Genomic DNA, 25058 nt, shown 5'->3' on the forward strand with positions numbered 1-25058 from the left:
GCTGTAGTATCCAGAACTAACTGGCTGCAAGAGGCTCTCCATACAAGCAAGGTAAGTCAAATAAACGTTCTGAATAGGAACAGTTTTTGTAGAGAGTTTTTCTCTCTGATAGAACTCGTGTTCGTGGGACAAATATTTCCGGTGAAGATTTCCACAATATTTGTTCCATTCTTCCATTGTTGTAGTCCGCCTTGGTTGCCTAGAAAGGCATTTGTAATAATTACGTCTGGTGGAGATTTCCACAGTAATAATTACAAGAAGTTTAGGTCGGACGGTCCACTAATTCACACTTCTACGGTCTGCAAAATCAGCTGAAGTCCCGTAGGCTGCAAACGAGGCCAGAACTTGCGTTGTGCAAGACTCTTCCGGTTACTTTATACGGCCATGATTCGTAGACGTTGAGAGAAGTTGATTGAAGACGAAGCCCCTTTGGAGTCTTTGAACGTAAAGTGCTGCAAACAATACTCGGAGATATTAGAGGGCAGCATCTGGCGGCGTCGCATGAACTACGAATTGTAACAAGTATATAAAGAGATACCGGAAGAACGACAAGCTTAAACCATATTCAGAAGAAAACCAGGAAGGGGCCGTCGACTCCGTGGAAGGCCGTGCACACGTAGACTTGTTGCAGTTGAGGAGCACCTAAGGACTCTAAACGTTCAGGGCAATCGAAAGCGATTGACCCAGGACCAAGACCAGTGGAGGCAAAAGCTTCATCCGACGTAGTCTCACCCCTACGACTTGTAACCCATCAAGTATCAAGTAAGTACATTCTAGTATTCCATTCACCCGAGAAATAAACTTATACATTTGGACCAATTCCATTATCCAACCGTTTAAGTGCTGCCTGTTTCTCAACAAATCCACCTGAACAGATATAAATAACATTTTATTACGATAATATTATTACATTCAACACATATACATTTAAACATTATAAACAATCAAACATTTAAATACATTTAATTGCAGCAAAGATACTTTACATCACAGAACAACATATTCATAGAACAGCTACAAATAAAATTGACCCCTACCAAAAAATCCCAAGCAGTCACCACCACGCTTCAGATCGTAATCGTATCCGAAATTGTGGACACATTGTCCCCGCCCATATTGTGTTCGTCTTGGAACCGTGCGTACCGCACCGGCAACGAATGCGATCGACCCCGGGCGGCAATGTCCTGCAGCTCCTCGGTCAGCGAGGTGGTGTGCCGGCGGCGCCGATAGAGAACCAACGCGGTCCCGGTTAGACCGGCACAGAGCACCAGGGCACCGATGATGGAGTACTCGAGGGGTCCGGCTCCGCTGCCTCCGACGGCGGCACTTCGGGTGATGTTGGACTGGTGTAGGTGATCGGCTTGTTGGATGGTGGTCGCATTCGTTGGGCTCTGTATTGTGGTGGTGGTCGTGTTAACTGTGGAGGTCGTGGGAGATTGACTAGTGGCTGGGGATGGGACGGCTGAGGTGTTCTGAACGGTTGGTGATGTCACGGAAGGGATGGTACTAGGAGATGGTGATGCCGAAGTACTTGTTGGAGGGGTGTTTGGTGTGAGATTGGTGGGCAACGGGGCAAATGTTAGACCATCTGTGTAAGGTGTAGTTTCCGCTGAATGAATCGCTGTTGTTGACGAGGTTGCCGTGGCAGATGGCGGTGTGACGACTTTAGTTGTTGAGGTTGCAGTCGTAGAAACTTCGACTTGTGCTTTTGATGTTATCCTGTAAAGGAGGAATGAAACGTGTACAAAGTATGTTGGGCGGTTACTTCATGAAGTCGATACCTGAGGTAACTCATCTGACTACAGCTGCACTGCACCGAATCGCCATCCGAAGAACTGTTGCACAGATTAGAATACCATTTCAGATCCTTAGTCAACAGCTCACACTGAAACAGGAAAAGGGTTATTCAAAATTTTACTACAGTATACCGAAATCGCAGAAAGTAAACCTTATAGCTTCCAGAGTGATTCCCCGCGGGCAGCGAAGCATTCCACGTGAACTTTCCATCCTTCCAGTCAGCTTGCTTCCAGCTTCCAGCTTTGTCTACTGCCACAAGCAGGGCTTGATACATTCCCATCATCGGTTCCGACGTCAGCAGATCCGACCGGAACCATATCTTACCCAAGCAATAGTATGCTACACCGCTCACTGAACTCGTTCCAATTGAGGCGTCCGACGTTTTCAAGATCGCATGCACAGAACTACTCGCATTATCCGGAATCCGAACGCCGTCCTGAAGTGGGCTCTTGGATGCTGCGCTCCATCTCATCACGTCCAGACTGATCAATCTCCCGGAATATCCTCGTTGCTTATTGCTGCAGAACTGCTCGGTTGCCGTCGGGATATAGCTCAGGAGTTGTTGCTTCGCTTCCGACACATTTGCGGAGAGTATCTGGCTTTCGTAGAGATCCAACTTGACCTCCGCAGTGTTCGCCGAAGGTGCCAGATGAACTTCGCGACTTTCGCGAGCAGGTCCATGCTCAACGGCGTCTATCAGTTCAAGCAATGGACCTAAGAGCTGAGAACCATGATTCCCGAAGTCGACGAGGACCTTAACCTGCTTTGCGTACTGTAGAACAGTGGACGCTGATAGGTATCGAGACCATTCGACGAAATCCTTCTGAACTTCTGGCGTCTTGGTTTCCATGAGCAGCATCACCTTGTTGTAAAAATCGCTGAAGTGTTCCGAGTCTTGGTTTTTCAGCGTGACAACAGCGTCGAACGCTATTTTTGTTGCCTCGATAATGTTACATCTCCGGAAACTATTTTCGATGGCATCGACACGATGATCTAGATCTGCCTGGTTAAGATTTGGATTAGGCAGCAAGATTACTTTGGGTCCATCGATTCGAGAGCAAGCGTTTCGTGAGTCACACACTTCGTAGAAGGTGGATACGCCGCTTTTAGTGTACGGCAACTGAGTTTCAGCAGACATCACTTCGTAATAGCTGGCGAAACCGATCGAGTTCCCTTCGACGGAGTACCAATACGAATACACGAGCGGGTAATCTGACTCTCGTTCCTTCGCCACTCCAGTGGAGAAAGTGAAAAACGTACTAAGAGCCGTTCCGTTTTCGATCGGAGATACTTCCAGAGAAAGTCCCTTCGGCGGCGCGTTCGTTTCCAAGATCATGTCCCAGTGGCTCGTAACTGTTCCACGTGGAGCCTTCGTATCAACGCTGTCATCGATGGGCTCCGGGCATGTCGTAACCAATCGGAACTTGTACGAAGCATCAGGGGCCAGGCCGTCCCACTTCGGTGCAGTAGCTGGAATGATCAACGAGACTTCACGGGTCACCGTATCGTTCCCGTAATCTACCAACTCCGAGAGAAAATTTTCCTCTATGTCGTTGATCTGGACACCTCCAAGGCCGCCGACCGTAGAGGGATCCAAGTACGCGAACCCATCTTGTTGCACGACAGTCCAGTTACTGGTGCACTTCGGAAACAACCCGCTCACATCAACCGGTATTTCGTAACGTTGACCGAGTAGTAGATACAACGGTGGCAGCGATTGTAGAACCACCGATACGGTTGACTTAGAGTTAACCTGTATATGGGACTCGAGTCGGACGTCTCCAACCGCAGCTGATACCTTATACATTGATTCCTTGAGGAATGAAATCGTGGCGCTGTTCTTCGAAATGAGCAAATCTTCCGAACAACCTCCGTCACCAGTCGAATCTTCACATTTCCAATTTTCGTTGGATATCTGCCTGTCGTTAAACAAGGTACGTATTACGATGGTTTGGGCAAACCCTGCGGTTGCATCGGTTGGAAATACACCTCCCTTCAAGTCACGTTTCAGAACGCTTAGTTTCATCGTAGCTGCCACAATGCTGTTTCCAGCGGCGGAATCAACCACCGTTACGGCGATGTTGTAGGTCTTGCCGGGCGATAGATTACCGGCGGGGATTTCCAGGATATCCGAATTGGTGTTCGATACGCCAGAGGCTTCGTCCAGCCCTTGCACCGTCCAGTGGAACTGAAAAATGCAACATCACGTCAATCAAGGCATAGAGTTTTCCAAACAGTTCAAATTCAAATTTGAATAGTAGCATAGCTAGTTGTAAGGTAAACCTCTTCGCAAGAAATGGGTTGGCTGGGTCTACACTGAGGAAGGTGGATATCGGAAGTAGTACAAACGTAGGGAACCTCATTATAAACCCGTCAGAAATGTCGGGCTATGGTAGTAATGGACGGAACGTGGTTAGCGAGGGTCTTCAACGAGAACTGTGAAGAGCTTCCGACTATGGAAGAGACTGCACAAAAGCTGGACGTGATCATCAAAATTGCATCTTCGAAGAGTAATGTCAGCAAGGACATCAAACAGGACTTGCTGAAACTCCGGAAGTCGATGTAAGCGGCCAAGCAAGACCATGACAAAGTTATGGAAACAGTGGTAGTAGCAGTGTCCTTGAAGCTAAAGGTTCAAAGTCAACCCAGACTGAAGTCTACACATTCGCGGGTAGCCCGTCGAAGATACCAGATACGACATATGTATCTATTCGCAGAAGCGCGCGAGGTAGCCATCGGAAGACGTGCTATCTGGTGGCATTTGCAAGTCCAGAAGAGTGATAATCGTGCAACAAAAGGGTCACAAAGGTCGTGAGTTGAACCTCAGCCAGGCATCCTAGAAGCCTTATAAGGGTGGGCCTGCCTTGTGAGATGGCCAGTTAGTCCCGGATTGCAGGGAGCGGGGGGCAGTGATTTTGTGTGGGTCCTCAGCCACCATAATCTAGAGTGACTCAGGGTGAGGACGCCCATTGAACCCTAATGATTAGATGGAAGAAAAAGCGATCACGTAGAGCAGTTGTCAGTAATCGAGATAAGGGCGAAGCTCTCATTATCAAGACCGAAGAGTCCAAGTACTTGGAGGTCTTGAAGGTAATGAGAAGCGACACTAAGCTGTAAGCCGGCGTACATAAAGTCGTCCCAGTGAAATGACTCCTGAGTCAAGGAAGGACACCGCGAGCAAGGCCTACGCGTTCTTGACGAGGAAGTAGAGGTGAGAGCTGCAGATGGGATCCTAGGTTTATTTCCTAAGCAAACCTTATGCACACGCCGCACATCCGGAAACAGCTCTGTACAAGTGACATGGCACCGCTTCCAAAAGTGCCTCAGCACATGTAGGAGTGTCTCGGCTATACCAGGAGCGATTTCAGTAAGTTCCTGGTTATGGTATATTGGCAAACGCGACGGAATTGGCAACCGGGATAGCACACGCTTAGGTAAACATGCACAGGTGAGCTGGTAGCGACGGCATTCTATCCTCTTAGTATTATAGGATGACACTAACCTGGAACGGTGGGCGGTCCGAAGTCGGCGCCGCCTCCCGTCTTATAACCCGTATCGAGGCCTTAACCCTTTGCAGCCGGAATTTTTCCAAGCGTTATTATGGAACTTTTTTTACGTTTTTCTGTAGCTTTGGTGATCAATAGCATAAAAACGGTAGAAAATTATGCAGAAGATTTTTTCTGGATATCCTTTGTCATCCAAACTGTTCTTGAGAATAGATCCTAAAGTCTACGGGTGTAACGGTAACTTCTTTCACTATACAAAGCTACGATTTGTAATCTATCATGTCCAGTAAGTCTTCTGAAAGTTCAATAGACAATATCACATCAGTCGGGATATCCTAGGTCATCAAAACTGTTCTTTAGTTTAGATCCTTAAGTCTGCGGTTACACCCGTAACTTCTTTTAGTATACAAAGCTACCCAGGTAACCACTAAGCATTTGAATAAGCCGCACAACAGACCGTTTTCAGCATTTGAGCTGCTTGTTGCCCTACATAAGCACTTCGAATGCATAGCTGCTTTGAATTAGCATAAGCTATGCTGCTCAGAAGCTTTCAGCTTTTAATTAGCATTTCGACTGCCTGAGATGTTTTCGCTCGGAAGCAATGAAAATGCTTTATAAATGCTTTGTAAATGCTACGAGCAAAGAGCATGGAAGATATGTTATGCATTTGACAGCTCATGCTGTCTCTTTTTCATGGTGTTGACCTTTGTTGACAAATTTGTTCTTCCCTCCCATCAGAAATCACCGGCGGAAACCTTGTTGTAGCTAGTTTTAATTCATAGCACGGACAACCAAAAGTTACCGTTTCACATTGCTTCGGAAGTGCGCCGATCCACCGATCAAAAAGATCCACTTTCTTGGGCGGATAACAAGTAATAGATCGGAAGAGGAAAGAGGAATATGATGTAGATCGAAGAGGGAAGGAAAATGCTTTATACAAACGAAATATCTCTTCGAAAACAATTTGTCTTGATGTTAGGAATTGGAGTCGCATTCCAGTCGTTCTTTATATTTATTGAGAATATATTTAGCGCACCCCATCGCAACATATTTAGCGTATCCTTCAGCGTGGAAGCAGCACACAAATTTAATTAGTCATCTCTGGATTATAAGTTCAAATCCCAATTACTACTAAACAAGCAAAAAAGTGTACAACAAGCTGGAGCAGGAGCTGGAGTGGGCAGGGAGTAAGCAGCGGGAACGCTGAGAAAGCCAGAAAAAAATAAGTGTAAATCTATTTTTGTTTTGTTTTGCTCGACGACGAGGCGTTGTTTTTTTTTTTGACATTTTGAAACGACGTTCCAGAAGGGGTAGCACTTAGACAGCCCGTTATTTTGCCAAAACCTGCTGTTGAGCAGCACTTAAGGCGTATATACGGCAAATAAGCATTAAAAGTGTTGTCATAAGGACTAGTATAATGCTGAAGGAATGCTATTTTAAATGCTTGTTGGTTACTTGGGTATGATTTGTAATCTATCATGTACAGTAAGTCTTCTGAAAGTTCAATAGACAGTATCAGATTAGTTGCGATATCCTAGGTCAACCAAACTGTTCTTGAGATTAGATCCTAAAGTCTACGGGTGTAACGGTAACTTCTTTCATTATACAAAGCTACGATGAGTACAGTGAGGATTCGCTCGTTGGGTCACGACTGCGCCCCGATTAGCGAATCGTGTTCGTTCGTTGGGGCAACTGACAACTGATCAAAATGCTGTAGACACACGCAAGTGACGAAAAATATGTCACGAAACACTTACATACTTGCACAAACGTTCTGTATATAGGAGCTGCGATGCGACGGCGGTCAGACGTCAAACTCTTTTTGACATCGATTTTGACATTGACAGTGCTTTTTAGTTGGGGTTTGCCCCAACCAGTGAACATTCAACTATCGAGACAACCCATCTAACGAGCCGCCAACGAACGAATCGGGACTGTAATCTATCATGTCCAGTATGTCTTCTGAAAGTTGCAGTGGTTGTTTTTATCAACTAAGCATCATAACAGTAAGGAAGCCCATAATATGCCAAAAATATAATAGGTACAACGCTTATTGTTCCTGTAACTGCTTTGGTAAGTACAGAGGATTATGTAACACTACTTAACGTAGTGGCAAAAGCGATTATCACAAGTGTAGACCTGAAGCTATGGTCTCAGGAGTAGTGTTGCTGATCTGGAATATCTCAAAACTATCTTGAAATGACTCATGATATGCCAGGGGAATTACAGATTACAGTCTCAAGTTCATTGTGAGAATTACTACTGTTACTATCGAGAGCTACACTTCAGGATTGTTTGGACGACCCTCAATGCCCCAAAGTTTTATATTAATATATAGTAGACTTCAGGTTGATCCTACCACCGCGATTGATTATGAAATGTTACTCAGTATGTCTGATATAGCTGATGCTACGAGTGTAGACCTTAAGTTCTGAAATCAAAGATAGTTTGGCTGACCTGGAACATTCTCATAGTGTCTCTAAATGACATTTGAGATTTCAAGAGCTTCACAGATCTCAGCAGATTATGTTTATGGTGAAAACACATAAAGTTTTTCTTGTAGATTTGAAGGACTTCATTATAGAACAGTTTGGACGAACCTGAATGTGCCAAAGGTTTATAATAAAAAAGTAGACTTTAGATTGATCCACCAAACGCGGGTAAATATGCAACGTTACTCAGTATAGCAGATATGGCTGTTGTTACGAGTGTAGACCTGAAGTCCTGAACTCCAAGGTAGTTTGGCTGATCTGAAATATCGCTGTAGTGTCTCTAAATGACATTTGAGATTTCAAGAGTTTCACGGATCCCAGCAGATTAGGGAATACTATTATGTATGGTGAAAACACATAAAGTTATTTTTGTAGATATGAAGGACTTTATTATAGAACAGTTTGGACGACCCTGAATATCCCAAAGGTTTAAAATAAGCTAGTAGACTTCAGATTGGTCCAGTAACCATGGATAAATATGCATCGTAACTCAGTATAGCAGATATGGCAGATAATACGAGTGTAGACCTGAAGTCCTGAACTCTAAGGTAGTTTGGCTGACCTGAAATACCCCTGTAGTGTCTCTTAATTACATTTGAGATTTCAAGGCTTCGCGGATCCCAGCAGATTAGGGAATACTATTATGTATGGTGAAAACACATAAAGTTATTTTTGTAGATATGAAGGACTTCATTATGGAACAGTTTGGACGACTCTGAATGTTCCAAAGGTTTATAATAAGCTAGTAGACTTCAGGTTGCTCCAGTTACTCCAGTTGATTACGCAACGTAACTCAGTATAGCAGATATGACTACTGTTACGAGTGTAGACATGAAGTTCTGAACTCCAGGGTAGTTTGGCTGACCTGGAATATCCCTATAGTGTCAATAAATGACATGGTAGATATCAAGAGCTTCACGGAGCCCAGTAGGTTATGCAATGCTATTATTTGTGGCGAAAATACATAAAACTATTTTTGTAGATTTGAAGGACTTCACTATAGGAAAGTTTGGAACACCTACACCTTCCCAGAATATAACACACTTTTTGATATTCTTGGCGAAGGCTAAATGAGTATATATAAATGTAACCCACATCCAAATTCAGCTTTTAGAACAACTGGTATGTCAATTATTTCGTTTTTCCAAATTTCATGGTGTTCAGGATGTTCTAGGTTATCAATGAAGTCCCAAATACAAATATTGCCATTTTTTCCCTAATAGAGAACTCAATTTGCAACAACTTTGCCGAAGACAGTATACTGTTTAATTGAATGGGTGAATTTATACAGCTGTTTCTAAGTTGGGGTCATATATGACCCCTCCGGCTCCAAAAGGTTAAATCATGTTCCCGACCTGCTGAACCCATCTCAGACTCAGACAACAAACTGGGAGGAAGAAGGTACAGATGAACACTCCTGGTTAGTGCTGATTCGGCTCTGAGCCCAGTCCCCGTAAGGGGCTATACCAAGCCTCGGATTGCATCTCAGCTTGCATAGATAACCACCAGGATCATTGACGACTGCTTCATCGCATCGGCAGAGAGGGATAGCAGCTCTAAGGGAGGCCCGATAGACACAATTTCTTACAAATCGAACTCAAAAGAAGGTACGAGCGGTGAGGTAGAGAGAGGAACTGTCAACCCGTCGCTAGAAGTGGGCTGATAAACTGTTTGATGATAGAGCTTCACCAGAGTTGCAGTGTTTATTGACTCGAAGTTATCATTCGAAAATCGCAATACAAGGCTTAAAAATCTCTAAACTCGTGGTGTACGATGTTAATCCCATTATTTTCAAGTTGGGACAAACTTATGTCGCATGGGTTGTTTTGTCGCAACAAATACAGGTTGCGACATTGTCATTATTGTTGAGCGATGGTTGAATTTTGATTCACTGGGCTGATGAGATCGTCAATACGAGGGGTGAGGGCGAAAGCTAAAATACCCCGCAGTGAGTAGCAAGCAGCGTCACGAAGCGGTACAGCGTCAGCAGAGGAGGCGCAGATGAGTGGCGAAGACCACATGCGGACGCTGAACCACAACAGAAGTGGGCTACCAAAAATGTTGGTGGTCCCAGAGCTGATCGGATATACCAGTGGGCAGAACAACATCAGAGAACAACATCAGCAAGAACTTTAAGCAGCGTCTGCTGAAACAACGCAAGCCGGTGGCTCTGTCCAAGAAGGGGTACAACCTTCTGGCCGAGGAGTGGAGCGTGGTCGATGTGTGCAAGGAGGAGACTTCCAACTAAACAGCCAGCTTTTTCTTTGCCGGAATATCGACAATGACGCACAAAACCGTGCCGCTCGCTGAAGCAAGGAGCACAGCAAACCATCCCACGACTCGAAATGCATGGCCAAAACTTGACGGAGAGGGCAAGAAGCGCCCAGCAGATGGTGACGGACATGAAGGGAATGGCCAGTACGAGGGGAAGCCAGAGCATAGTTAAACCCCGAAAGATTGACGTCTTGGAGCCGCGAGGCGAGCCCGAACGCAGTGACGAGGTCGAGAATCCCTGGATCACGATAGGGAGGAAGAAGAAAGTGATAAAAGTCAAGCCAGGCCGCAAGCGCGACTGGAGCGACGAGTTGGACCTCAAAACCGAGGCATACACGTACGCCAAGGTACTGAGGGCCATAAGATATGAAAATCGACCCCCTCTAAAGGGTGACGTCCTTTATGGAAGCCCCCTTATGCACTACCCCAAAAGATCCTGCGCGAGAAGATGCTCTGACGGCAGAGGCGACTATCCAGTGTAAAAACTTGGACGAGGTCACTCCTCGCAGCCGCTCTAAAGGATTGTAGAGGCACGGATGGAAGCTAACTCTGCAGAAAGTACAAAGATGAAGCTCACATCGCCAAAGAGCGCAACTCGGCACTAAAGTGCCTGATCTGTACAACAAATAGGGGTCATGCGACGGGTGGGCGTGAAAGCCCAGATACACATGGAAGACCCAACAACCGATAATAGCGTATGTCACACACTACGTTACTGTGGGCTCACACCTTGCTTGCGGCCCGCACCACATACCCATCGACATCGGAAACTGGGTATCGGAGAAGATCTAGCTAGATCTGTACATCTGTCCGATATCCAGTTCAAAAGACTGCTTCCCTGTCAAACGAAAGCTTCGCAATAGCGAAGATCAATGAGGTGTACTCTACTGTAGTTATTCTGCCCCTCTCAGGTGGTCGATCAACCAATTCTCGTTCATAGTGGACTTGTCATAGGCTCTTGAGTCCTTCTAGAATCTATGTTCAGACTAAACGTGGATGGTTCAAACGTAACTGACAATAAAAAAAAACATTGTGACCTTGTGGAGCCCGGGTTTCAACCCTAGTTCCTAGTTCAGACTAAAGGGTTGACGATGAGTACACGCATAGAGCGATACGAGGACTCCGAGACTCAATCGACATAGTCTGTAGAAAGGTCAGGCTCATTGCATCCATCTTTCCCTTTGCATCTCCTCATTGCGTTCCCTTTCGATGGCACTGCAGCGGTGTTGCACCTAGAACTAAATCAATCGAGTCTTTGAGAAGACTCGTTCTTCCCAAATGACGTTCTTGTGTAGCGGAAAGCTCTTGGATAGCTTGAAACGAGAGTTTCCGTTGGCATTTGCTAAGTTGTTGTGCCGTGACGATATCTCCCGGATTTTTTTTATCGGATTTGATGGTTGTTCTCATTTCATTCATTTTCATTTATTTAGTTAACATCAAATTCATGATAATACTGAATCAACAATTTGCCGCCATAATACTCGATTTGCAGCTGCAGCTCTCCAACGTCGGTCACGCCCAACACTCGCCAGATCACGCTCCACCTGGTCCGCCCATCGTGCTCTCTGCGCTCCACGCCTTCTTGTACCAACCGGATGGTTAGCAAACACCAACTTTGCAGGGTTGTTGTCCGGCATTCTTACAACATGCCCTGCCCACCGTATCCTTCCGGCTTTGGCTACCTTCTGGATGCTGGGTTCGCCATAAAGTGCAGCGAGCTCGTGGTTCATCCTTCTCCGCCACACACCGTTCTCCTGCACGCCGCCGAAGATCGTCCTTAGCACCCGTCGCTCGAAAACTCCGAGTGCTTGCATGTCCTCCTCGAGCATCGTCCACGTCTCGTGCCCGTAGAGAACCACCGGTCTTATTAACGTCTTGTACATGGTACATTTGGTGCGGGGGTGAATCTTTTTTGACCGCAGTTTCTTCTGGAGCCCATAATAGGCACGACTTCCACTGATGATGCGCCTTCGTATTTCACGGCTCACGTTATTGTCAGCCGTTAGCAAGGAACCGAGGTAGACGAATTCCTCCACCACCTCGAAAGTATCCCCGTCTATCGTAACATTACTGCCAAGGCTTGTCCTGTCTCGCTCAGTCCCACCTACCAGCATGTACTTTGTCTTAGCCGCATTCACCACCAGTCCGACCTTTGCTGCTTCACGTTTCAGGCGGGTGTACTGTTCTGCCACCGTTCCAAATGTCCTAGCAATAATATCCATGTCATCCGCAAAACATACAAATTGGCTGGATTTCGTGAAGATCGTACCCCGGCTGTTGAGCCCGGCTCGTCGCATAACACCTTCCAGGGCGATGTTGAATAGTAGGCAGGAAAGTCCATCACCTTGTCGTAGTCCCCGTCGAGATTCAAATGAACTGGATAGTTCACCCGAAATCCTTACGCTGTTCTGCACACCGTCCATCGTTGCTTTTATCAGTCTAGTCAGCTTCCCGGGAAAGCTGTTCTCGTCCATAATTTTCCATAGCTCTGTGCGGTCGATACTGTCGTATGCCGCTTTGAAGTCGATGAACAGGTGATGCGTTGGGACCTGGTATTCACGGCATTTCTGGAGGATTTGCCGTACGGTGAAGATCTGGTCCGTTGTCGACCGGCCGTCGATGAAACCGGCTTGGTAACTTTCCACGAACTCATTTACTTTAGGTGAAACACGACGGAAGATGATCTGGGATAGCAGCACTTTGTAGGCGGCATTCAAAATGGTGATCGCTTGAAAGTTCTCACACATTAACTTGTCGCCTTTCTTGTGGATGGGACAGATTATCCCTTCCTTCCACTCCTCCGGTAGCTGTTCGGTTTCCCAGATCTTGACTACTAACTGGTGCAGACAGGTGGCCAACTTTTCCGGGCCCATCTTGATGAGTTCCGCTGCGATACCGTCCTTACCAGCCGCTTTGTTGTTTTTGAGCTGGTGGATGGCATCCTTAACTTCCCTCAGCGTGGGAGTTGGTTCGTTCCCGTCATCTGCTGCACCAACATAGTCATTTCCTCCGCTGCCTTGGTCCTCCGTGCCTACATTCTCTTCGCCATTCAGGTGCTCGTCGAAGTGCTGCTTCCACCTTTCGATCACCTCACGTTTGTCCGTCAGGAGGCTCCCGTCCTTATCCCTGCAGATTTCGGCTTGCGGCACGTAGCCTTTGCGGGATGCGTTGAGCTTCTGGTAGAACTTGCGTGTTTCCTGTGAACGGCACAGCAGTTCCATTTCCTCGCACTCCGCTTCTTCCAGGCGGCGCTTTTTCTCCCGGAAGAGACGGGTCTGCTGCTTCCGCTTCTGTCTGTATCGCTCCACATTCTGTCGGGTTCCATGCTGCAGCATTACCGCCCGCGCTGCATCCTTCTCCTCCAGAACCGCTCTGCACTCCTCGTCGAACCAATCGTTTCGTCGACTCCGTTCTACGTACCCGATAGTGCTCTCAGCTGCGTTGTTGATGGCTGCTTTGATTGTACTCCAGCAGTCCTCTAGAGGGGCCACATCGAGCACACCCTCGTCCGGCAACGCTGCCTCGAGATTCTGCGCGTATGCGGTGGCGACATTCGGTTGCTTCAGTCGCTCTAGATCGTACCGGGGCGGCCGCCGGTAATGTACGTTGTTAATAACGGAGAGTGTTGGGCGCAGTTTAACCATCACCAGGTAGTGATCGGAGTCGATATTAGCGCCACGATAGGTCCTGACGTCGATAATGTCGGAGAAGTGCCGTCCATCAATCAGAACGTGGTCGATTTGCGATTCCGTTTGTTGTGGTGATCTCCAGGTGTAACGATACGGGAGGCTGTGCTGGAAGAAGGTGCTACGAATGGCCATGTTCTTGGAGGCGGCGAAATCGATGAGGCGTAGGCCATTTTCGTTCGTCAGCTGGTGGGCGCTGAACTTTCCAATCGTCGGTCTGAATTCCTCCTCCTGGCCTACCTGAGCGTTTAGATCCCCTATGATGATCTTGACGTCGTGGTTTGGGCAGCGGTCGTACTCGCGTTCGATCTGCGCGTAAAATGCGTCCTTGTCATCATCAGTGCTTCCGGAGTGAGGGCTGTGCACGTTTATTATGCTAATGTTGAAGAATCGGCCCTTGATCCTCAACCTGCACATTCTTTCGTCGATCGGCCACCAACCGATCACGCGCCTCTGCATGTCGCCCATCACTATTGAGAGATTTGCACAAAAGTGCACGCGGCCTATCGCTTCCGAAAGGTACGGCCGCGATTTTCACTTCCTGTTTACTTCATCCTTATGGGAAATAACATTGCGGCGTTTCCTACGGTGCGGCTGTTCCTTTCGAAAACGATAGACCGCGTGAACTTTGGTGCAAAGCCCCTTTTTGAAACATTTCAACGACCGCGCGGTGTTTACGTTTCAAGAAATCTGACAATATAAAAGCTGTTCCCAGCTCACGTGTGTTGCCGCAACTCTGGTAGATGGTATGATTACCTCTAAACGTTCGCACCATAGATCCTGTCCAACACACCTCCTGCAGCGCTACGATTCCGAACCCGCGGTCCTTCAGTATATCGGCGAGTATGCGGGTGCTCCCGATGAAGTTGAGAGATCTGCAGTTCCACGCACCGAGCTTCCAATCGCAAGTCCCTTTTCGTCGCTGTGGTCGTCGCCATTGGTATCGGTTCGCATTCTTCTCTTGTTGATTTTCCGGTGCTAGTCTTTTTTACGGCTGGCTCGCAGGGCCTGACACCAACCCACTAACCCAGGGAGCTGGGCTTACCTTCCCGGAAGCTACGGGTTCTGATGGTTGTTCTACAGCTGGCATTTCTAAGGATTCATCTTCTTCCATACGGTTGTTCGATGTCCATTCCCAAGTAACCAAAAGTTCCGCTTCCCATGACAAAATGCACTTTCAAGTTCCGCGAAGTTCAGATTAAGTTCCAAACGGAACTTTCTGGCTGCTTAAGAGGCTAACGATGTGCCTTGCTGGAACTTGGGTCACAAGTTCCGGCAAGGCTAATTGTTAGCCTCTTAAGCAGCCAGAAAGTTCCATTCGAAACTTTATCTGAACTTCGCGGAACTTTAAAGCTGCTTAAGATGCTATGTCGGAACTTTGTCGGAACTTTCAAGTTAATAGAAGTTCTGTTCAGTAGCATTGTGTTTCAATGAAGATTAGATTTATTTCTTTCACAGAAAACAACTGTTTAAGCGTACACGAATAAAAGACAAATATGAATTTATCAAATCAATGAATACTAGGCTTGAGCAAAAAAAAAAATGACGTCCATCGGATTCGAACCGACAGTCGCTGCATGAGAGCCCTATGCTCTACCACAGTACTACAGCTACGATTGAGTGGGCAGCAGGTAAAGTCTGACATGAATCGATTTTCTGTCGGCAGCTTGTTTTGCACATTTGTACAGTAGTGAAGTTCCCGGATAAAAACTAACCATATAATGTATAGTGAAAACCATTCCTGCACCATACAGTGTACCAGCTACAATAAAGTGTATTGTAATGATATGGTTCGCTATACTATACATTTACATTGGATTTTTATGTAACAATATATTATACTGTTTTTCTTACGTTTGAACCATTCACTTTTCCGAAACATTATTTTTCCGTGAATTTGTAATTATTTCTGGTGTTCGATTTGAATAGGTCGTATGTTTGCTGTGATTCCTATATGCAGATTCGACCTATTCAAATCAAACACCAGATTTATTCAGTTTAAGATTTTTTCCGTGCTTTGTTTTGTTGATGTTTGTGACTTTTTTGATGCAAAGAAAAGCAAAGAGAAAAAAAGTGAATAAGTTGAATCATCAATTTAAAGTCAATAACATGTTTAAATCAATGGTAAACCAGATGTCCCAAGAACTGCAGGTCCAAGCAGGGGTCCAAGAGATATGGTAGGCTAGGTGGTTAGAGTGCGACGAGAGAAATACGAAAACCCGGAAAGATGCAGGTCAGATTACCGTAAATCAGTGGATGAATTCAACACTATTCTTGCTGTATTTGCATTTAGGGGAGTTTTCTCCTCTTGTCTCATGTTCACTTGCCTTCGACCGCAATCGAATCAAATGCGATTGACAAACTTTATCTTTGACGTAGAGCCATCTTTTGTTGAATGTGTGTTATGTTTCAATCAGACAACCCTCGTATCGAGACAACCTTAATGTTAATAGAAACACCATGAGCGTGTTGTCGAATGTCATTGTGTATGTAAATATTATTGTGAATAATTTATTCACAATAATATTTACATACACAATGACATTCGACAACACGCTCATGGTGTTTCTATTAACATTAAGGTTGTCTCGATACGAGGGTTGTCTGATTGAAACATAACACACATTCAACACGCCCCCTCAAGTCGACAACCCGAGTACTTATCACAGATTCTACATATCACAGATCCATCAACGACAGTCAAACAAAAAACAAAAAAAAAACTTCGACAACTTGGTCTCTCACAAGTTCATCACATCATCTGAACTTCAGTCTTGTCAACATCTTCAAAATAGACCACCGCTTCCAAAACACATTTACGGCATCTAATTCCTTAATACAGTTCCTCCTCTCCTAAACACTCGGCCGTTTCTGCTCGCCAGAGGTCACACAGCTTGCTCATTGCTACATCGTGTCTCTTATTTCTTTTTCTTTCTAACTCTCACTCTCAATTTACGATGTACTCGTACTGGTCAGCATGGCTGCAACCTCCTTATCTTTTTCGCACTTGCACAAAACATCCAACACATACTGTTTGCCATTGTGCTGTCCGACGGCCATCACCGTCCCGTTTTTCATTATGTGTGTCCTGTCACCGACGAATTTCACCTCCAATCCCGCTCTTGTCACTCGGTTCACTGACAGTATGTTGCAGTTCAGTCCGGGGAGGTACAAAACATTCCGAACTTCACACTAAATACGCTGGAATCCTTCGCCATATGGTTCGTCGCTCCGGAATCCAGGATCCACTCCGCATTCCCCAGCGCTTCTTCTTCCGACGCCAAAAACACAACATCCGCACGATCCGAGCAACGGTCTTCTTCATCTGCTACTTTCGCTTCACGTTTTCCAAATTTCTTCCATTCACGCTCACTCGGATCGGGATCCGCTAACAGCCGCACACGACAATCGGCTCGCTTGTGCCCAAATTTGCCACACCGAAAACACGTAATCTTCCTCCTGGTGTGTCTGCTCACCATGGCAACACCGTCACCATCGCCGCCATCATTCTCCACAAGATTTTTCTTTTTCAAGTCTACATCCAGTAACCGCTTCTTAACGAAAGCCATCGTAACACCACCAGGAAGCGTCTCAATCGCGGTCACCACCGAATCGAACGACGACGGGAGGGTCAACAATAAATGACAAATCGCATCCGAGTCTTCCACTGCTGCACCACTTTCTTTCAACTCGCGAATCAGCCTATCGAATTGCAACAAGTGTTCCGGCAAACTAACACTCGCCCCCTCAACGTAACGCAAGGTGAGGAGCTGTTTTCTCACAAAAAGTTGCCCGGCAACACCGCGACGCTCAAACACTGCCCTCAGCGTATCCCATATTCGCTTCGGGGTCGCGCAATCCTTCACCAACTCGAGCTGATTATCAGCGATGGCCGAAATTATTAGCGCCTTGCACTTTTTCTCAGCACCAGTTCGCACAACCATTAGCTTTTTCTTCGCTGCTTTCACTTCAACCGTATCGGCAGCCATCACTTGCAAATCTTCAATTTCGGCAATTTCACGGTGCACGCAATCCAGTAAATCGTACGTGTCCAACACGGTCTCCATCCGGAACTTCCAATTGTGGAAGCCGGTACCGTCGAACGCGGCGATTTTCATTTTCTCGTCCATGCCTGGGACCCACAACCTGTTGGAAGTATCACACAGTGGACAACACAACAGCGGACGGAAAACGAACGGCGGACGGATTTCACGGACCGGGACGAAAGTAAAAGAAATAAGAGACACGATGTAGCAATGAGCAAGCTGTGTGACCTCTGGCGAGCAGAAACGGCCGAGTGTTAGGAGAGGAGGAACTGTATTAAGGAATTAGATGCCGTAAATGTGTTTTGGAAGCGGTGGTCTATTTTGAAGATGTTGACAAGACTGAAGTTCAGATGATGTGATGAACTTGTGAGAGACCAAGTTGTCGAAGTTTTTTTTTTGTTTTTTGTTTGACTGTCGTTGATGGATCTGTGATATGTAGAATCTGTGATAAGTAAGGTTGTCTCGTATCGAGACAACCTTAATGTTAATAGAAACACCATGAGCGTGTTGTCGAATGTCATTGTGTATGTAAATATTCCCAACTAACAATTGCAAGTCACTAACAAGCAAGCTTGCTGAATTGTTGCTTAATAATGGTAATGATAGCTGAACTAAAATTATGCTCTACACATTACTGTTTAAATGATTTTACAATTGAAAAAGTAGTCAATGTTCGACTTTCCTCATCGGTATCAACAATGATAAATTAAAACACTTTTCAAAAGTTTAACAAGAAATTTATTCGACAAGCATTGATTCCTAAACAAAAGTGTTTAACAAAACATTTGTCTGCATCTTATTAAGCTGATGTATCGATAAGCATATGCTCCTGAACAATGTGCTTTTCACTTGTCAAATAAACGCCTTCAGCCCGTCACAGTTTGACTCGGAATTTTGTTCGGATTATGGGATAAATCATGGCTAAAACTGTATAGACAACCAAGTTATTAAATAACTAATATTTCAACGAATCACATAAAATAAAACAGAATATAATTGTGTAGTTTAACATTGAGTGCCAAGAGACGTAATCAACGTAAAAATGAGGCATTCATTTATTATTATAAATCTGTAACAAGATATCTTGTACCAATATTATAGTTTTTATCTTCCGCAGCAGTTCGATTGTACGAGACGCTTGGATCAATGCATTTGACATTTCCGTGTTGTCGTGTTTACTGAATATTGTTGCCACAGTCACCTAGATAACCAAGCCGCATTCATAAATCGACACATTCCAAGTATCCTTAAACATCCTTATGCACTATTTATTGAAAATAATATCAAGATTCCATGACAAAAGCATAAATAAAAAAAAATGCTTACCGGATCTTCGACTGAAAATGAGTAGATAACCCGAACAGATGCTGTGGATGCACCATGTCCAAGACCATACCGCACCACATATTGTCATACATTTTTAAAGATCGATATTTAATGATAAAAATAAAAACATATTCAATCGCAATTAGTACGTCTGGAAACAATATCTTCAATAACTACCAACACTTTTTGGCCGCATTCGATACAAGTTTTCTCACCGTGCGATAAAAATACTGACAGCGAAATCAGAATGGAAAACACGTGTTTTTTGCTGAACAGCTGTTGAAGTATGAGGCGTTGTTCAGTTGATAACCACGTGCTGTGCTAATTCACCACTGCTGAACACAAGTTTAGGAGTGATCATTATTAAATCATGGGAAGATTATGTTTTGCTTTGGGTACTGCATCTCACCATCTCTAGGATGGCGCAGATAGGAAGGCATGCGACTGGCAATCGACAGATCTCGAGTTCTAATCCGGATTTAGGTAATTTTATATGTAATTCTTAATTCATAATAGATGTTCTCAATACAAGAGCAAATAATTACTCTCGTGAGAGTTCAACATTTTTGCATTTTATTTATTTTCAGTCATTTTTGCCAAAGCCGAACAACAACTTTTCTGTGCATTTGTAAAACGCTTTGAACAACAAAAAATTAAGTTGGTGCACAACATGATGCTTAATAACTTCTCCAAATTTGTGTGAACAAAACCCGAACATAGGTTGTACGTGAAAATAATTCAAATGTTATTCATCATGATGCTGAATTAATTCGTCATAATGGTGCCTGTTAAATGAGTGATTGTTAGTTGGGTTATTGTGAATAAATTATTCGTTCGAGTACTGTTAAGAAGTACACCGGTGTTTTGTATTTTGTTCCGGTCCGTGAAATCCGTCCGCCGTTCGTTTTCCGTCCGCTGTTGTGTTGTCTACTGTGCGATATTCCAACATCTTTAACATATGGACTGGACTGAACACTGAAATGACTTTTAATATAGGTTCGTCTGCGGGTTCGCTTTTCAACCTAACTTATATTTGAATCGAACTTGACAGTTATCTCATGAGTTGTTATGTATTTCCAAGTGTATTTCAAATTTTAGTCAAACTGGTGCCTCAATATTGCAATACAGTTAAGCACGCTGTAATGATACTTATGTACCTCGTCACCCACTTCATGCAACTACATTAGTGGTCTAATAACACTTAACGCGCTCGGCATAGTTCCATCATGCTGCTCAAAGTGTTGCCACAAATAATGCTAAGTTTGCAAAACCCGGTTATCTGGCTGGTGGGGCATGGGAGCCTAAGCTTCAACTGTTAATGCAATCAGAGACTACTCAGACTTAGACGTGGGCGATCCTATATATGAAGGGTTATCCAAAACGCTCTGGAGAATTCCCAAAGCGCATTCTAATAAATCTAATAAGCCTAAGATGCCATTAACAGGAGGAAAATGGCAAGATAATATTACAATATATGGTTTATGTAATGTAAAACAATACAACATAACAAAAGAAAACCATTCCAAAACCATTTAATTAAATGTATAACCAGTAGTGAAATTACAATTAAAAACAATTTATTTACGGTACATTTTATTGTTTGAAACCATTCATGTACCATACAATGTACGGTATATTTAAACCCACGTATCAGTATTTTGAACAATTCATTAACAATAGAATGTATGGTTTTGCAAAAAAATATATATGGAGAAAAATATTTTTTTATATTGTTACGATACTTAACAACCTGTATAATAAATTGTAAAAATCTTATTTACAATTCACGGTATGGTGTTTAACATTACATCTAATTGTTTTTGTATTTTTTATTTTTACAGTGTTGTCTATTGTAAAAATACGGTTCTAAATAGTACTGTTACAATACAACGTTTGGTTTTTCTACTGTATTTTTTATTCGGGTTAGCTTGACTTTGTCAAGTGTCTTCAGCAGCGCAGCGGTAAGTCGGCAGGCTATCACGCAGAGGATCCAGTTCAAATCTACATAGCAGCGAATATGTGAGAATATAATTATCAGTAGCAATTTCCAGACATGAATCACATACCCCCCCCCCCCCCCCCCCACCAACAGGGTGTGATTCTGAAAAACACATTTTTGTTTCTGCATGAATTTTGGCAAAGTTCTGTCAGAAGCTGCTTAGAAGGCTATCCAGCGTGCTTATGTGAACTTTCAAGTTCCAAAATTACTTAAAAATGAAGCTGCTTAGAAGGCTAATGAGCGACCTCGAACAAGCTGCTTAGCTTATAAAGTATCCTTTTATCTGAACATTTGGTTACTTGGGTTGGTCTTTGCTTCGTTTGTAAGGTCCAGTGGAAGTTGAACGCTTTCGGGAAATCTATACAGAGAATCAAAGGTTTGTATAATATTATTCTAGTACAATAACTGTTGGTATAACCTTGGTTCTGGACCTCGAACGGTATATTGACATATCCTAGGCAGCTCTACGACGTACGATCAGCGCTAAACAGTTTTAGACGACAAGGTTGAATCTTGAGTCCTAGGCGCTCTATCAGTTTCTGAGAGCTCAGAATAGTTACACCATCTGGCGATTCGGTAGAGCAGGGTCGAGTATGGAAGAGGGCGCCTGCAGCCGAAAGTCTCCGATAGCTACCATGGCTGGCTGACCTCACACTTCGATAAGTCGGCATATGTGGATCGATTGCTCCATGAGCAACACTGACCTGACGGGTTTTTGACGACCTAATCGGAATCCTTGGTCGTGTGTATGACTCCACAATGTCAAGGCGCTCCCTATCCAAGAACAGGCGCACACCTTGGATCTGGCTCTTGGACCTTGGTGGTATCTGGACGTTCCGAGGTTTCGTGTATCCGGGCTAAAAGGTGAATGTTTGCCAACACGAATCCTTGGGGAGAAGCCTGCAGGGTAGTAATAGTCAAGACGAGAGGCTCGTCGGCACCCTTGGTGTGCTTTCTATGGGACCATGGGCTCTTATCCTCTACGACCACGCCAGCACAAAAACAGGTTGCGACCATGTGTCATAACGCAAACGCATCTATGTAACTATGAACAAATGAGCTGGTAGCGTCTGCATGCTATCCTCTTAGTAGGGTCGGGTTACACTGACATGAATCGATGCCCTACTAAAGCACCCATACCGCATTACTCCCGATAACGAGAACTGGGTAGCGGATAAGGTCAAGCTAACGACGGTCTGTACAACCGGTCGATTTCCGGGCCAGGAAATAATTTCCACGTCGAACGAGGGCTTCGCGAAGATCAACGGGATGTACTACTGCAGTTGTTATGCCTCTCCCTGGATGTCCGATAGACCAGTTCTCATCTATGCCGGATTCACTATCAAGGGCATTAGTGGAACTGAGTCCCGTAGTCATCAGTGGAGACTTCACCTGGGTGGTCGAATGAGCTCGACTAATGCGATCGGCTGGGCTCTGCTTGAAGCTATGGCTAGGCTGAACGTGGATGTCACTAACGTAGGCTACTAAAAAAGCCTACAGTAGGAACGGTGCAGAGTCCATTATTGATTTGACCTTCTGAAGCCCGGGTCTGAACCTAAGCTCAGACTGGAGGGTCGACGACAGGTACACGCACAGTGAGCATCTGGCGATTGGATTGGAACACGGAGGAGCCGCAGCCGATGGTCACTGACAGCCATCGGGGATGGCTGACCTCACGCTTCGATATGCCGGCATTTGTAGAGGGTACGATGAGGGTAGAATGGAACGAAGTGAGGCGTAGAGGGTGGCTAAGCTGGCACTGGACAAAGAGATTAAGGCGCGTAAGCGGACGTGCTTCTGAAATCTCTGCCAGGCAACCAATACGACTCCCTGGGGTTATGCCTACAGGGTAGTCGTGGGCAAAACGAAGTGCTCATCAGCACTCCTAGAACGCTCTCCCAAGAAGCTGCAGAAGATCGTGGAAACGTTGCTCCCGCTCCACGATACAAGACCGTGGGGCATGGGCCCCCGTCCCCTATGGCAAAATCGGCCAAAGCGAGGTCGCCCCAGTGACAAACGACGAGCTTATCGCAATAGCGAAGTCGGTTAGGTTGATCAAGACCCCGGGTCCGGATGGTATTCCGAAAGTAGCCATCAAGACGGCCATCGAGGCTAGCCCTATTCAGAATGGCTATGCAGATGTACCAAGACAGAGGCGAATTTCCGGAGAGGGGGAAAAGGCAAAGATTGGTTCTACTGCTCAAACCCGGGAAGTCGCCTGGCGACCGGTCGGCATATAGACCTATCTGCCTTTTGGACACCACCGGAAAGCTGTAGAGGCTGATGGTGAATACCGAGAAACCCGATGACTCTGGCCTCTCGGATAACTAGTTCGGCTTCCGGAAGGATCGATCGACGGTGGACGCTGTTAAGGCTCGGCGAACCGACCGAGATAGCGCTCCAAAATAAGTGAAGGGGAATCCGCTATTGCATGGTCGTCATGTTAGATGCGAAGAATGCGTTAAACTGCGTCAGCTGGCCCGCCTATTTTGAAATATTATGTTCCAACGAAATCCAATCAACTCATTTGCTTGGCGGATGCCATCATCGTCAGGATATGATGCCACTCCCCACTTACCTTGTAGGCATTCCTAGGCCGACAGAAGATAACCTTTGCCGTTACGGTGAACGGCACATCCGGATAGGTCACCTCGGACCCCAAGAGAAGCAACGATACATCCCCAGCCGATGACGAACCGTCCTGCATCAGCGCAGCTCGAGCATTCTTACCCGTATAGGTCACCGTGAAGTTCTGATCCTGACTTCGGGCCCCCGCTTGGTCAACGGCAACCACGTTGAAGGTGTAGCCCACCCCGGGCACCAAATCCTCATTGGGAATCGTGATCTGATTGCCGTCCGAGATGGCCTCGCGCTCCGCCTTGAACCGTTTCTCCAGCTGACGGACGCTCTTCCAGAGCAGTAGCGTGTGACGTTGACTCACGATGCCGTTCAACAGCTCGAAATGCACCGTCACGTCATAGTGCAACCTCTGACCTCCCTTCGTTTGCAGACTGGAATGGGACGATAAACATTAGTTACTACCACCACGACTACCGTGCCAATAGCAGTGCACTTCGCGCCCTCGTGAGAAACCGCGGTCAAGTGAAAGGTGCGTTCCTTGCGTGCAACACTCTTCTGCTGGTATCAACTGTTAACCGAACGTGAATAAAACATGAGGTTAAAAATCGATAAGCGCTACGCTACGTGCAGTGCACTTGTGGGTAGGAAGGAGGTGCCAATCACACGGTTGTAGTGCCATGTTGAGGCGTGCTTCTTGCTACGAAATTGAGATAACCCTATGGTGATCTGCTGAGGCACTGCTACGGCACTTCCGGTTTCGTCGCTCAAGTTCGTCGATTTTGTCGGACCACAGACGAACTCCGGAGCCAGTATCCGAAAGCTGGGTCGTTCCTGTAAGGACTCGGCACTGTAGTTGTACTCCACTCGTATTGTACCAAAGCTCTCAAACTTACGGCTGCCGAAATCACCAAATCCTTTAAGACTACCGATGCCAAAACTACAAACATTTCGGGGAACCTCATTTTTGCGCTGTTGTCCAACTCAGAGACCAAACTCTACAATTGATTTTTTGTTCTTGTTCTTACTCGGCCACATTTGAAGTTGTTTCCACCCGCACAGGTCAAGCGATGGTACCAAACTGGACGGACACCACAAATAAACCCATTTACCATATACCCCATTATTACGTCGGAGGGCTAATGGGGCGGGCGGGAGTCTACCCGTCGCACCGTCACGTGATGAGTGTCGTGTTGTTGGGGTGTGTATAGGTGTCGTGTCACCATCCTTGCGCCCTGGTGGCTAGCTAGCACGCAATAGTCAGCGGGGGCTCTTCGGATTCAGAACTTTGTTTGCTGGACGAAGGCAGAGAAGGTGTTTCCGGAAAAACGAAGTACTTGCATGAGTTGGGTATA

General features: G+C 45.6%; 2 protein-coding genes across 2 annotated transcripts in view; one reads left to right on the top strand and one right to left on the bottom strand.

The window, feature by feature from the left end:
• Positions 1–25058, top strand: part of LOC109412587 (L-dopachrome tautomerase yellow-f2) — a 439236-nt gene that overhangs the window by 292682 nt on the left and 121496 nt on the right. The window lies entirely within an intron of this gene.
• Positions 850–24890, bottom strand: LOC109412601 (uncharacterized). Its single transcript, XM_062849322.1, has 6 exons — positions 24600–24890; positions 24422–24537; positions 23705–24137; positions 1949–3985; positions 1782–1885; positions 850–1719 (listed from the first exon to the last, which is right to left on the bottom strand). Exons 1-6 carry the CDS (start codon positions 24666–24668, stop codon positions 1068–1070), a joined length of 3411 nt encoding a protein of 1136 aa, XP_062705306.1. The 5' UTR covers positions 24669–24890; the 3' UTR covers positions 850–1067.

The sequence above is a fragment of the Aedes albopictus genome, chromosome 1 (assembly GCF_035046485.1).
Source record: "Aedes albopictus strain Foshan chromosome 1, AalbF5, whole genome shotgun sequence".
NCBI lineage: Eukaryota > Metazoa > Arthropoda > Insecta > Diptera > Culicidae > Aedes > Aedes albopictus.